The sequence below is a fragment of the Carassius carassius genome, chromosome 9 (genome assembly GCF_963082965.1).
Source record: "Carassius carassius chromosome 9, fCarCar2.1, whole genome shotgun sequence".
Classification (NCBI taxonomy): Eukaryota; Metazoa; Chordata; class Actinopteri; order Cypriniformes; family Cyprinidae; genus Carassius; species Carassius carassius.
Window position 1 is genome coordinate 22839985 of NC_081763.1, and position 13183 is coordinate 22853167.

Genomic DNA, 13183 nt, shown 5'->3' on the forward strand with positions numbered 1-13183 from the left:
ATTTTCCCTGCTGTACATTCAAACATATGAGTGTGTGTAACAATCCATTCTGATGGATGACACGATGAGCGGATTCCAGGAAGTTAAACAGGTGAAATCGGACCAATTTGAGGACAGTTTTACACACGTGTGACTAGCATAAACACATTTTGGTAAGTGAAATGTTGCCTTGTGAAAGCGAACTGAACCAAGGAGAAAGTGCAACATTGCAACAATTCAAGACCCTGTTCCGGAACAAAGCAAACAGTCTACAGGTCTAAAAATGCCCTTGTTGTAGTTTTATTTTAATTTCAGTCCATTTTAATTCCACTTAATTAAATTCAAATTTAAATTCTATTTTGCTACCTCAACCGAAATTCTGTTCAACTTCCAAAACTGAACTGGAATTTAAAATCATTCTCAATTCAGTTTTGAATGGTGCACAATGACGCTCACATTATCCGCCACCAGATACAGTTGGACACTGCAAAATCGTGTCAGTGTGAACATACTGAGGGCACAGCTACAACACACTAGCCTGTGCACACCATCACTGCTACAAGAAATCACGAAAGCGCGAGGTAGGCAGGACCCTATGTGCAGTAGGGTCTTCAGTCTTTGAGGAATCTGGGTGGGAGTCTACAATGTCATGCTTCTCAACAGGGGAGGGTGAAGCTAGCGGTTTGGGGGGTGGCGTAGGTGTTTTTTTGTCTGAACTGTCTGTAGGGGAGACCACCACGGTGTGCCTCCTCCATGCACGTCTCTTTCGGCGTGTCTCCGGCGAGAGCTTCTTCCTCAGGCCGACAGTGTGTAGATCATCCACCGAGCCAATCAGACGAGCTCGGACCTGATCTGCCAGGGAACCCTGCCCAGTGGACAACAAGTAGCTCCCAGAACTCGCTGCGGATGTTGTCATGCACTCATTTTGCACGCTAACTCCTTTGGAGCAGGATTTGGCTTTTGGGGAACCAGACGGAGAGGAATCAAGCATTTGATTTGCACCTGACCACCGTTTTCCCTCCGTGGCTGAGGAGCTGGACAGTTCTGAAAGGTCCACCGAGGACGCTTTGGCTTTGTCTGCCTTTAGCCGACGCCGTGCGAGGGTGTCGCACTGTATGAGGCGGTGGGAATTAAAAGAGTGGCGGCTGTGAAGGCGCTGGGAAGAGGATGATGAGTAAGAGGAGGTCGAGGGAGTAGATGAACGTGCTGTACCATCTTCAGGACTGGTTGTGAGGGAAGGAGGAGGTGGAGCAAAGCTTGTGCCAGAGGCAGCAGAAGGTGTCTGCGATTTGCAGTGTGCATAGAGGAAACTGCGCGGTGCCGTTGGTTCGGTTGAGCTGTGGGAGTTCTGGCTTGAACGGCTTGGTTTTTCTGGCCTCTCTTGGGTAAGCGAGCGTGAAGCAAATCCGCTTTCATTATCAGTTTCACTGACCAGTTCGCTGTGCTCGTCATCTGCATCTTCACCACGCCCCTCTGATGCTAAACTCCGCCCCAGAGTAGACAGAGTAGAGTAACCTGACACAATAGACCGTGCATCATCTCCTCGCCAGCTGCGACCTTTCACTTCACACCTTTGCTCTTCCTCCTCGCTCAGAAGCACTGCTGGTGCCGCTTCCTCTGTGAAGGAAATGCTGGGAACTACTTCTTCTTTTTGCTCTTGTGCCTTCTGTTTCTCATCCTCCTCCTCTTCATCCTCTTCTTCTTCATCCTCTTCTCCCTCCGCTCGAGGGGCACAGAAAGATGCTACCTGCCCCATCTCTTGCAAGTCATCTTTTTCAGAGCTGCAGGATTTAAGGGGTTCATGCTCAGAATCGTCGTCCGTGCTGCTGCCGAGGAGACGGCCGTCATGCCGTTTCCGGCGTTTGCGGGTCACAGCTGACATAATCGAGAACGTCAGGATATCCTTGGCAGTAAAGTCACGTTTTGATCCCCACGACCCCTAAGTATCAAATATTTAAAAAATTTAATTAAAACAAATACATTAAAATGAATTATTATGAAATTTTTTTTATCAAGTATTTGTTAAATTAGATTGCTTTTACAGAAAAGTATTACTAATTTAAAGTGATCAAAAGCATCCAGATCCTTACAGTACTCTCTTTAACCTTTAATACACAACAAACTTATTACATCGTTTTTGGTTAATACTGACCTTAAATTTTGCAGAATCACTGTTGGTTGAGTCTGGCCAGTTAAAAACAGGGAGAGACAGGGAGAGAAATTTTAAGAGGAAGTTAGTGAAATTAACAAATATATTAGCACCTTGTTAAATATATGATGTATTAATGAGAGGCACAGAGTAGGATCAACCTTGTGATTGTCAGAAAGTTAACTTTATACATTAATAAACAAGACCTGTAGCAGCCTCTGTGTCAATCATTAAGCATCACCCCCATAAACAGTGATTGTGAGACAGTGTTCACACAAGATCCAATATAAACAGCATCTGTGTAATAAACAACCAGCCGTCGATTGTCAGTTAATTTTCCAATGTGAACAGGGTCTTAGAAGAAAAAGTGAAGGAGCCCATATATGCAGCGGTAAAGATAAAGCGCACACTGATGACATCACATCACATACTGATGACATCACATCACATACTGATGACATTGACCCGTGAAAGAAGCTAAGAGAAGGCAAGGGCAGGAACTGCATTTGTCACAGGGGGAGAAAGTAGAAACAAACACAGTTTTGCCAGCACACACAGGCCCCGTTTACCTGGCTTGGGTGTGACTTCAGAAGTTTTCAAAAGTTACGAATTGTCAAGGCTTAGCTCTTCAATATTATTTAGATTTTGCACAAGTAATTTTACATGACATTTAATTTTGATACATACCACTACCGTTCAAAACATTTTAAAAGAGAGGACATAAAGTTACATTTACATGTAAAGTGACAGTAAAAGACTGCATTGATGATAATAAGAAATGTAATCCAAATAGAAAATATTATTGAACGTTCTTTGTAATAATAGCTCATAATATTAATGTTTTTACTGTATTTTTTTGTGTATATACTCAGCAATACCTGCTTATCAAAAAGTCAAAACTAAAATGAAAACTATAACATTTGTCAAAAATCATGTAAAAATCAGTTGCTATCTTTTAATTTAGACCTACATTATCGTGCTCAAAAATGTCAAAATAGATACACCCCTGGCATGAGCTATCCTGTTTGAATATGGTTGCTTTGAATGAGAGTATAAAGAAGTATTTAGTTAGCAGCACATGTAAACGGGGCCATAAACACCCCCATGACTAGCGCATATAGCCAGTAAACACACTCTCATGAACACACACACACACACACACAAACACAAACACACACACAGAGAGAGAGAGTGCATGGCAGGGGAAACCCATCCTACCGCAGTAGCTGTTCCACAGGCTCAGCTAAGAGAGGGATGCAGAAATGTACAGAGAAAGACAGCAGAAAGTGAATATAATGAAAGAGATAATTTAAAACAGAAAACTCAAGAGAAGTAAAGAGTGTTCAACATGCAGTAACACAGAAACAACATGTTGGACCTGCTGTCTACGACGTTCACATGTTCAACCGACAGACCACATGCATCTGAGGTGCAATATGACTGCTAGCCAGAAGTCGTCTAATGGAGACTACTGTCAACTATGACTGGCTGTTATTAACCTGAGCATTGCTGGTTGTAGCTGCTTAAGCACTCTCACCTGATGCCTCCCCCAGTGGGCCCATCCGACCAATATTAGAGAGGAGGTGATCTATGTTTGGGGCAGGCTGAACATCCTCTGTGTCCACTGGTGTCTGAGGGGTGAGATTTAAATATTTTTTTATAAAAGCCATGAAAAACTTTATAATTTAATTGTTTAGTCATATTAATGACTTGATACCTTTTCCTCTTTTTCGTGTTCATCACTGAAAAACCAGGCATGCTGCGCAGAGAGCAAGACAATCGAATTTAAATAATTAAAATTGACACTAGCTGTAAAACAAGTGGTAATTTTTGTCAGCTTTGTGCCTCACGTGCTGAATGAGTGTCTCCACAATCTTGTAGCGGTCAGGCATGTGGGTGACCATATCTGTCATGTTGTCCTCTGAGGTCCGGACAAGAGTGGGGCCAAACACCAGCGCCAAATTACGCGGCTCCATCTGCACATACATAAGCGCACAGTTAGACATCATAAAGCTAATTTGAACTAGCATGCTACTGTATGCAACAGGTAACATGTTTTTTAATGTGAAATGCCAAATTCAGATGATACTATTCAGTAATAAAATGTAATCAATATTACTTATACAGATCTCTAGACTATTTGCAAAGGTCTGGATTGGCAAGGAAAAAAAAGACTAGTCCCAGCTATTTCTCAACACAAACCCAAATCAATATATAAAAAGCAACAACTGTGTTCAACTATGCTTTGTCATTTACCAAAGGTAAAATATACTGTAATTAAAAATACTGAAATATCTGAATCACAGAAAATCACGTGTTGCTCACTTTGTTCTTCTCAGAGTGGTCTGCCACAGTCTTTAGGTGTCCTATTAGAAATTTTAGAGTGTGGAAGTAATAATCTGGTAGATCACGTATCTACAGAAAGACGACAAGAGACAAAAGGAAAAGTTAATAGAAAAACAAGTGTTTTTACGGGGCCCCAATTACGGGGCCAAGCACTACAGAAGCAAGTATCAGACCAACTGCAGGAATCGGTAATTTAAGCCATTTTAGTCAAACAGCTGACAAATCATAAATACAACTTCTAGTAACATTATTTATTGACTTATCAGGTTTGACCAATAGGTGGTGCTGTTATTAAATCGATGTGGTGTGTTCTGTTAACAATTGCACACACAATGTTTGGTGTCAATATACCAAAGCATTGCAGAGATATTAGAATATCTCAGCTTTTAGAAGCTATTAGCGTTTATTTGAAATTTAATTATAACTTTTGACTGGTACATAAAAAGTTTTGTAATGGTACACCAATTTATATATAGCATTTTATATCATAATAATCCATGGCGGGCAATGGCAATTTCATGTTTTGTTCAATGCCACCAAGAGGCACAATCCCACCAAATTTTGTATGTGTCCTTAATCAGAATCAGAATCAGAATGAGCTTTATTGCCAGGTATGTTTACACATAAGAGGAATTTGTTTTCGTGACAGAAGCTCCGCAGTACAACAGAATGACAGCGACAGAACATAAAACACATAATAAAAGAATATAAAAATACAAAAAATACAAATAAGTAGATAAGGAATGACAATATACAAATTGACAATTGTAGGCAGGTATATTACAAAAATGCATATATGTATGTACATGTATATTATGTGCAAAATTTAAGTGTATACTAAGTATGTGTGTTAGATAAATTAAGTGTATGTGTATATAAATATAAAGTGTAGTATGTTTAGTGTGTTCAGTGTGTATCAGCTGTTCATAAGATGGATTGCCTGAGGGAAGAAACTGTTCCTGTGTCTGGTCGTTCTGGTGTTCAGTGCTCTGTAGCGTCGACCAGATGGCAGCAGTTCAAAGAGGGAGTGTGCTGGATGTGAGGGGTCCAAAGTGATTTTAACAGCCCTTTTGCTCACTCTGGATAAGTACAGTTCTTGAATAGAAGGGAGGGTTGTACCGATGATACGCTCAGCAGTCCGGACTACCCTCTGTAGTCTTCTGACGTCAGATTTAGAAGCTGAGCTGAACCAGACAGTTACTGAAGTGCAGAGGATGGATTCGATGATGGTGGAGTAGAACTGTTTCAGCAGATCCTGTGGCAGGTTAAACTTCCTCAGCTGGCGAAGGAAGTACAACCTCTGCTGGGCCTTTTTCACAATGGAGTCAATGTGAATGTCCCACTTCAGGTCCTGAGAGATAGTGGTGCCCAGGAACCTGAATGACTCCACTGCAGTCACAGTGCTGTTCATGATGGTGAGTGGGGGGAGTGCAGGGGGGTTTCTCCTGAAGTCCACAATCATCTCCACTGTTTTGAGCGTGTTAAGCTCCAGGTTGTTGAGAGTGCACCAGACAGCCAGCTCTTTAACCTCCTGCCTGTAAGCAGACTCGTCACTGTCCTGAATGAGGCCGATGAGTGTGGTGTCATCTGCAAACTTCAGGAGCTTGACAGAGGGGTCCTTAGATGTGCAGTCATTAGTGTACAGGGAGAAGAGCAGTGGGGAGAGAACACAGCCCTGGGGAGCTCCGGTGCTGATTGTACGGGTGCTGGATGTGTATTTACCCAGCCTCACTAGCTGCTGCCTGTCTGTCAGGAAGCTGTTGATCCACTGACAGACGGAGGTGGGCACGGAGAGCTGAGTTAGCTTGGGCAGGAGGAGGTTTGGCATGATCATGTTAAAAGCCGAGCTGAAGTCCACAAACAGGATCCTCACATAAGTCCCCGGTCTGTCTAGGTGTTGCAGAACATAATGCAGTCCAATGTTTACTGCATCGTCCACAGACCTGTTTGCTCTGTAGGCAAACTGAAGAGGATCCAGCAAGGGTCCAGTGATGTCCTTCAGGTGAGCCAGCACCAGTTTTTCAAATGACTTCATGACTACGGATGTTAAAGCCACAGGCCTGTAGTCATTTAGTCCTGTAGTTTTGGGTTTCTTTGGGATGGGGATGATGGTGGAGCGTTTGAAGCATGAAGGGACTTCGCACAGCTCCAGCGATCTGTTGAAGATCTTTGTGAAGATGGGGGCCAGTTGGTCAGCACAGGATTTCAGACAGGCTGGTGTAACACAATCTGGGCCTGGTGCTCTTTTCCTTTTCTGCTTCCGGAAGAGTTCCTTAAGAGTGTGCCCATACATATTTGTGTCAAATTTGGTGAAAATATCTGATTTAGTTTTGGAGTTTTATAAATGAGAACAGAAAAAAAACTTCTCCGGCTTCTTCAGGGCATCATGCTGTTGACCCATACCAAGTTTCGTAACAACACATCAACGCGTTCGTAAACTATATCATTTTACTACAAAATTTTAACTGGCCGACGCCCAAAATGGCATTAGACTTGGCATGATGCACCTAATTTAAAGAGACAAGTTTTGTGATTTTTTTTTGCCAAACCATTCAGAAGTTATTAGCAAAAATAAGCATTTTTTTATATCTATATATAATATGTATAATAACTTTTTTGCCAGCGTGGTCTGAAAATGGAATGATCCAATTTTGGTAAGAATCAGACAAACTGTCTAGGACGAGTTCTAGGAACTCTAGGAACACCTATTTTAATTAAAATAGGTGTTCCTAGAATTTTCCTTCTGTGCCTTTGGTAACAAAAGTTTTAGCATAAACATGAAACTTTGGACAAATGGTGGCGCTAGAGAGTTTGCGTTAGAGATACTAAATTCACTGTGGTTAATGTTGAGACTGTCTTCTGTCAGTGTGCCGAATTTCACAACTTTTCTGCAAGCGGTTATATGGGCTGCCATAGACGCAATGGGGGAAGAAATGGAAGAAGAAGAATAACGCCAAACAGATACAATAGGTGCCTATGCACATTTGGTGCTTGGCCCTAAACATACAAAATAAATGCAATAGACTTCTACTGGTCAAAATTTGGGGTCAGTGAAATTGTTTTTTAAGATTTTTTTTTTTAAAGTGACAGTACAGCAAAATAAAATAAATAATAATAAATAAATATATATATATTTTTTAACCTTCAATTGGTCACAAAATCCTGAGTGAACATATGCATATATTATAATATATTTTTGATCAAATAAATGCAGGCCTTGGTGAGCTTTCAGATCTCAGACTTTTAAATGGTAGTGTAGACTTGCAGCACAATGTGGCTTCTTTAAGTAACATGCTGACAGCAAGTTCATACCAGTTTCTTCATTGTCCTTAGCCTGTCACTGGCATCATTCATCCGATTGGCCTCAATAAAGTCATTGTATTTGTCTTCAAGAGGATAAAAAGAAAGAGAAATAGAAGTAAAACAATCTCACTACATGACATTCTTCATACCTTTTCAAAATATATTTCAGATGGATTACAGTATATTTACAGTTTTATGCACATATATTAGCACTAAATCACAGTTCACATGCTCATGATCTCACCATCTGTGAAGAGGGGTTCTGGGAGTTTACGGAAGAAAGACTTTAGCAGGCTGCTGACCACATTCAAGTCTTGCCATTTCTGTACAGGAGTAAAAAGTGAAAGCAGTTGTTGTTGAACCCAGTCATCATCAAGCTTTTAGTATGAGGAAGCATCCGCTTAAACATGGGAAGTGAATATAACCAGCATGTTGACTCAGTCTCAAAGAGCCAGTGACAAGTTAACAATGACAGTGACAGAGATTGTGTGTGTGAGTAAACAGCGCACCTCCTCAGCGATGTTGATGTCTCCTCCTTTGTTGAGATGCTCCTGCAGGCTGGACACTACTGCATTGTTCCCTGGCACTCTGTAGATCCCTGTATACTCCAGACCCATGTCCTCCACCAACCCACAGCAGATCTCCACAATCAAGGGAATGAACTACACAGACCAACACACATACACATGTAAACATACTAACGTGAAGTTACCAGTAAGCATAAACATTCAGCACACTGCTTAAAGGACACACCTTGTTGTTGGTAGCAGGCTGGCAGTCCTCCAGACGCACACCAAATGCTTTAGGACTTACTTTCTTAGTCTTCTTCATTATATTTATGCCCCAAGGAGATTTAGGGGGGCTGCTCTCATCTTTGGCCTCGTGTTTTGGGGAACGTGGAGGTGTGCTGTTGTCTTGCTTACTGAGCAGAAATGTCATTCGATGCACTCTGGGTGAGGATTCTGGTTTATTACCTGTTGGACTACAATAGGGAACCAAGAGGAAGTGAATTATTTTAATGATTTTTTTTTTTTTTTCAGAGCAACAAAATGTTACAGTGGGCTCCAATCTCACCTTTGCTTCCTGTAGTCATTAAGTTTTTTATTGATGAGAGCCTGTCGTGAGAAACCCAATTCCTACAGACAGAAATGAATAAAGAGTATTTCAATTTGATGGAAATATTATTAATTGTCCCACCCCAAAAAACACAAGTTGAGCAAATTTTGCAATGTTGTGCGGTGCAAACCACAGGTCACAGAGCCACAGTGTTCTCGCTCTTCAGGGAAATCGATCAACAAACCGTGTTTCGGTAATGACAACTACAACAAAGTGTTAAATTACAGGTTTTTCATGCATTAAAATAAAACATACTAGGAAAAAATAAAAATAAATTAGAAAACAATTACTTTAAGTATGTTGTAACTTGGCATGTTCATAATATTAAATCAAAAATGTAAAACAAAATAAAATGTACTTCATTTTAATGTTAGTTCTTTCAAGTATGTTAAAATAAAATATGCTATTTATGTACTTTATTTAAATTTTAATTTATACAAATATATTAGCATTTAAGTATGCTCATAAATTAAAATTCAATTTCAAGTTATGAGTTTGCGAGTATGTTATTTTTATTATACTGTTATTTTAACATGTCCATAAATAAAATAATATAATAAAATAAAAATCCTATTTATTATACGAGCCCATATATTATGACCATATTCACATTTACAAGCATGTCTGGGAGTGATAGCAAAGCCTGCTGACAGTAAATAACAGTAAGAGAGGAAGGAGATCTCAGAAACAAATACCATGTTAACATGCACTGCTTTCTGTAAAGGCAATAACAACCTCAACAAATTGGGTCTTGCCATTTGTTCGGTGGAAGCCCTCTATGTTCCATCGTTCTCAAACTCTCACCTCGTTGTCAGTCTTGCTGTTTTCTCTGATGACTCTGATCCACTCCAGCATGTCCTCTCTGTCCTCCGCCTGTAGCAGGTATTCACAGAAGTCCTGTGTGGTCAACCTCAGCGCATGTTTGCGCTTCGTTTCGCTGTACGCAATGTCCACAAGGCAGCCCCGAATGCTGATTGGCTGCTCCTCTTCAGCCCCGCCTCCCAGCGCCGCCCCTTTGAGCACTGCCTCTCGCTTGTCTTTGTACAGGAACAGAGAATGGGACCGTAGCACAGAGAACACCCGCCTCCAAGGCCAGATGGCACTACCCACCTTCTGCAAGAGAGAGAGAAGACAAATCTCATCCATCATACAGGTAACTTATTACGGTAGTCATTTAACAGAGGCTTCTATCCAAAGCAACTTGCATGGCGAGTTTGTACCTAATACCTTTCTCTTACAAACCAAAATCTTTATCTAAGCCACTAACAACTGCTCCCCAACGAAATATAAATCAACCCTCACTGTCTGATTACCTTGCCCTTCTCCGTGTGGATCTGTTTAAAGTGGAGCCAGCCTTCTCTCTTCACGTCACTGTAACTGATGCTGCCCAGCTCAGAGGTAGAGTGTCGTTTAGAGCGAGCTTCTTCTGCAGCAGCCAGACTGTCCAGAGACTAAACAATGACACAGGACAAAAAATACACAACTGTGACACCAACATGGAACTATAGTTTAAAAAAACCCAGAATAAAGGAAGAGAACATTTAAAGCTGTACACTCCAAAGTTTTATGTTAAAATATCATACAATACAGTTTGAAACAAAATTGACCTTTTGGTTAACCTATAGCTAAATAACTATTGAGGCATTGCTTTAGCTAATACGCACTGTCAATTGAAATAAGAAAATAGACAATGGAGAGCAATGGAGAGGTGACAACTTTTATTATAGCATTAATTATAATGTGGCTGGAATGCTGTACTGACCAGTGTTGTTATTGTTAACTAAAACTAAAACATGTTTGTTAATGGAAATAAAGCTAAAACAATATAAATATTAACTGAAAACCTGAACTTAAAAATTAGATGTTGCCTCTATTAAAAATTAAATTTAATAAGTAAAAAAATAGTATATAAAAAAACTATAAAATAACACTGATATTGACCAATCAGAATCTGATCTATAATTTGAAATATATTAAAAGCACATAAGACATTTTTTAAACTTAAACTGCAATTAAAATAAAAACTAAAGACATAATATAAAATTTAATTCTACATTAATAAAAACAATAGTATGTAAATAATGCTAAAATAACACTAATATTGACCAATCAGCATCCAGGATGGAACAATCTGATCTATAGAAAAAAAAATATATCACATTACGTTGACTGGTGTTGATTTAAAACAACAACACAGTCCTTTTGTTCATGTCGAAATTTTAGAGAGTATAGAGAATTAAACTCACCCCTTCAGTAAAGAAGCTCTTGACTCTTTTTGGAATCCTCCTGTTGAAAAAGAACAATGAGAATATGTTCAAACATAAAATCAGTTCACACATCCTTACTGAGATGTGAACAGTATTCAAAAATAGTAATAGTAAAATTCCCCAAACTCACGAGAAGACCCGGCCCTCTTCTCTATACACATTAAGCCCCTCATCACATGACTTGGAGCGTTCAGTGGTGATGGCCAGCAGGTAAGAAGAGCGACGATTAGATTTGGGATCACCTGCTCATAGAGAGAGAGAGAGAGATCCACTCATTACAAACCGTGAAAATGACAAAGTCCAGGAAAAGAGAGAGAGCTGATGAAAGACAGTTAGTGTGGAGTTGGGTAGGATACAGGAAGTGATCTGAGATTAGGAGCTAGGAAGGTGGCGATCTTCATCACAGTCTCAGTGAAGTCCAAAGAGGGTGCATGGGCATTACCGAAAGATCATGTGAACAAATTCAGTACGGCATGCACATATATATTTGACTTATTCGTGCTGTATGAATACGCATGCAGTTGGAGCTTTATAATGATCACATGCAGCTTCTGAATGTTTGCGTAATATTGTAAACTCATCGCAGTGTTTTCATGTACAGCTCTACGCATTGATTGGTTCATTCTGTAGTAGCAGTAACAGTGTTTCTCTTTCTCTGCATCACTCACTGCTGTCGCGGGAGAAAAGGCGGTTGAGGGGAAAGGTGAAGGTTGGGGAGGCGGGGCTTGTGGCCACAGGAGGGGCGGAGTTTATACCGCCACTGGACACGACAGAGGAGGCGGGGACATGACGTGCCCGCAGATCTGCACTTGGACTGGTTGGCTCATCTGTGGGAGGAGTGGAATGGAGGAAAGGACAGGAAAAGGGGAAGGAAGAAAGGAAGACAAGAAGAAAAGAAAGTTATATTAAAAGGAGTAGGATTGGAAGAAGGGAAACCAAAAAGAATAACAAGGAAGGAGGGAAAGATTAGAGGGAAAGCAAAATGGTGTTGCACAGTTAATGTCAAGATATATAGAATATGATCAAATACCATAATACAACAAAGCAAAAGAGACTCTTCATCTCTGACATGTGTGCATACAAGAGTAAACAACTGAAATTCCAAACACTCAATTTACTGCAAAACCTAATGAGTTTTAAACCCTCTTAAAGAGAGGAGGAGTAATCGAGTCCTACTGTAAGGAGAAGCTATAGTACACACTTTATCACTACCCACTCATCATGTTTTAAATGAAAAATGTTTAAGCATATGATGTGTGACAAAGTAAAAAATGCTGAGAGATAAAAGAAGATAAAAAAAGAGTGAGAATGAATAAATCATAAAGAATTTTGTACCTGACTCGGTGCCCTCCATGAAATAAGTGCTCGATGTGGAACTACGATGTACATGCCCTTTTTGTATTAATACATAGTTTCAGTTCTTGCTAAAGCGCAAAGTGCTTGATGTTGTGTGTTTCTAGTGGGAAGTGGTTAGTTGCTGCAGGTATGCTTTTATTACTACCTCTTTGGAGTGGTCACCTGGTTAAAACTAATGCATTAAAGATCCACCCTTTCAAAGTCTTTCTTTTCCCCAAATCCCTAATATATAAGCACATATTAGTTATGTGTGAGATGAGTGGAACCTTCAATGAATTCTTCAAAAAACTTTCTGTCAGGTCTTTCTTGGCCTGCAGCGGTAACATGATCGCTTCAAAAACACAATTTGACAGAACTTTGCTATTTCAGTGACTAAGGAGATTCTGTCAAACATTAAACCACCTGCAACAACATCTATCTACACCAACAGGTGGCAGCAGCACACAAACGTCACTGAACAAGAGGACTTCTAAACAAGATTTGTCTGTTAGCATGGTCCAGTTAGCTCTAGGCCAAGTTGTTCAAAAGAACTCTGATCAGACTAGAAAATGGAAAACAAACAAACAAAAAATTCCAAGAATGCAATCACGAAATCCACTCTTGGTTTTGATCTGGATCAAACCTTCAATAAGTGTTGTTCAAACCACATTTTTAAACCTTTTATAAA

General features: G+C 40.1%; 1 protein-coding gene across 7 annotated transcripts in view; it reads right to left on the reverse strand.

Annotated features, from left to right (window-relative positions):
* LOC132149332 (rho GTPase-activating protein 23-like) overlaps nucleotides 1–13183 on the reverse strand; it is a 64167-nt gene continuing 50984 nt past the window's right edge. For 6 of the 7 annotated variants that reach the window (XM_059558485.1, XM_059558487.1, XM_059558483.1 and 3 more), the window contains 16 exons: nucleotides 11829–11987; nucleotides 11291–11402; nucleotides 11140–11179; nucleotides 10207–10344; nucleotides 9698–10006; nucleotides 8852–8913; nucleotides 8531–8759; nucleotides 8287–8439; nucleotides 8022–8100; nucleotides 7787–7860; nucleotides 4454–4543; nucleotides 3979–4104; nucleotides 3846–3887; nucleotides 3666–3759; nucleotides 2132–2163; nucleotides 1–1918 (listed from right to left, as the gene is read on the reverse strand). In XM_059558485.1, the coding sequence (XP_059414468.1) occupies nucleotides 536–1918; nucleotides 2132–2163; nucleotides 3666–3759; nucleotides 3846–3887; nucleotides 3979–4104; nucleotides 4454–4543; nucleotides 7787–7860; nucleotides 8022–8100; nucleotides 8287–8439; nucleotides 8531–8759; nucleotides 8852–8913; nucleotides 9698–10006; nucleotides 10207–10344; nucleotides 11140–11179; nucleotides 11291–11402; nucleotides 11829–11987 (3122 nt within the window). In that variant the 3' untranslated portion in view covers nucleotides 1–535. The remainder of the gene's footprint in view (nucleotides 1919–2131; nucleotides 2164–3665; nucleotides 3760–3845; nucleotides 3888–3978; nucleotides 4105–4453; nucleotides 4544–7786; nucleotides 7861–8021; nucleotides 8101–8286; nucleotides 8440–8530; nucleotides 8760–8851; nucleotides 8914–9697; nucleotides 10007–10206; nucleotides 10345–11139; nucleotides 11180–11290; nucleotides 11403–11828; nucleotides 11988–13183) is intronic. The other variant, XM_059558486.1, reaches the window with a different exon arrangement.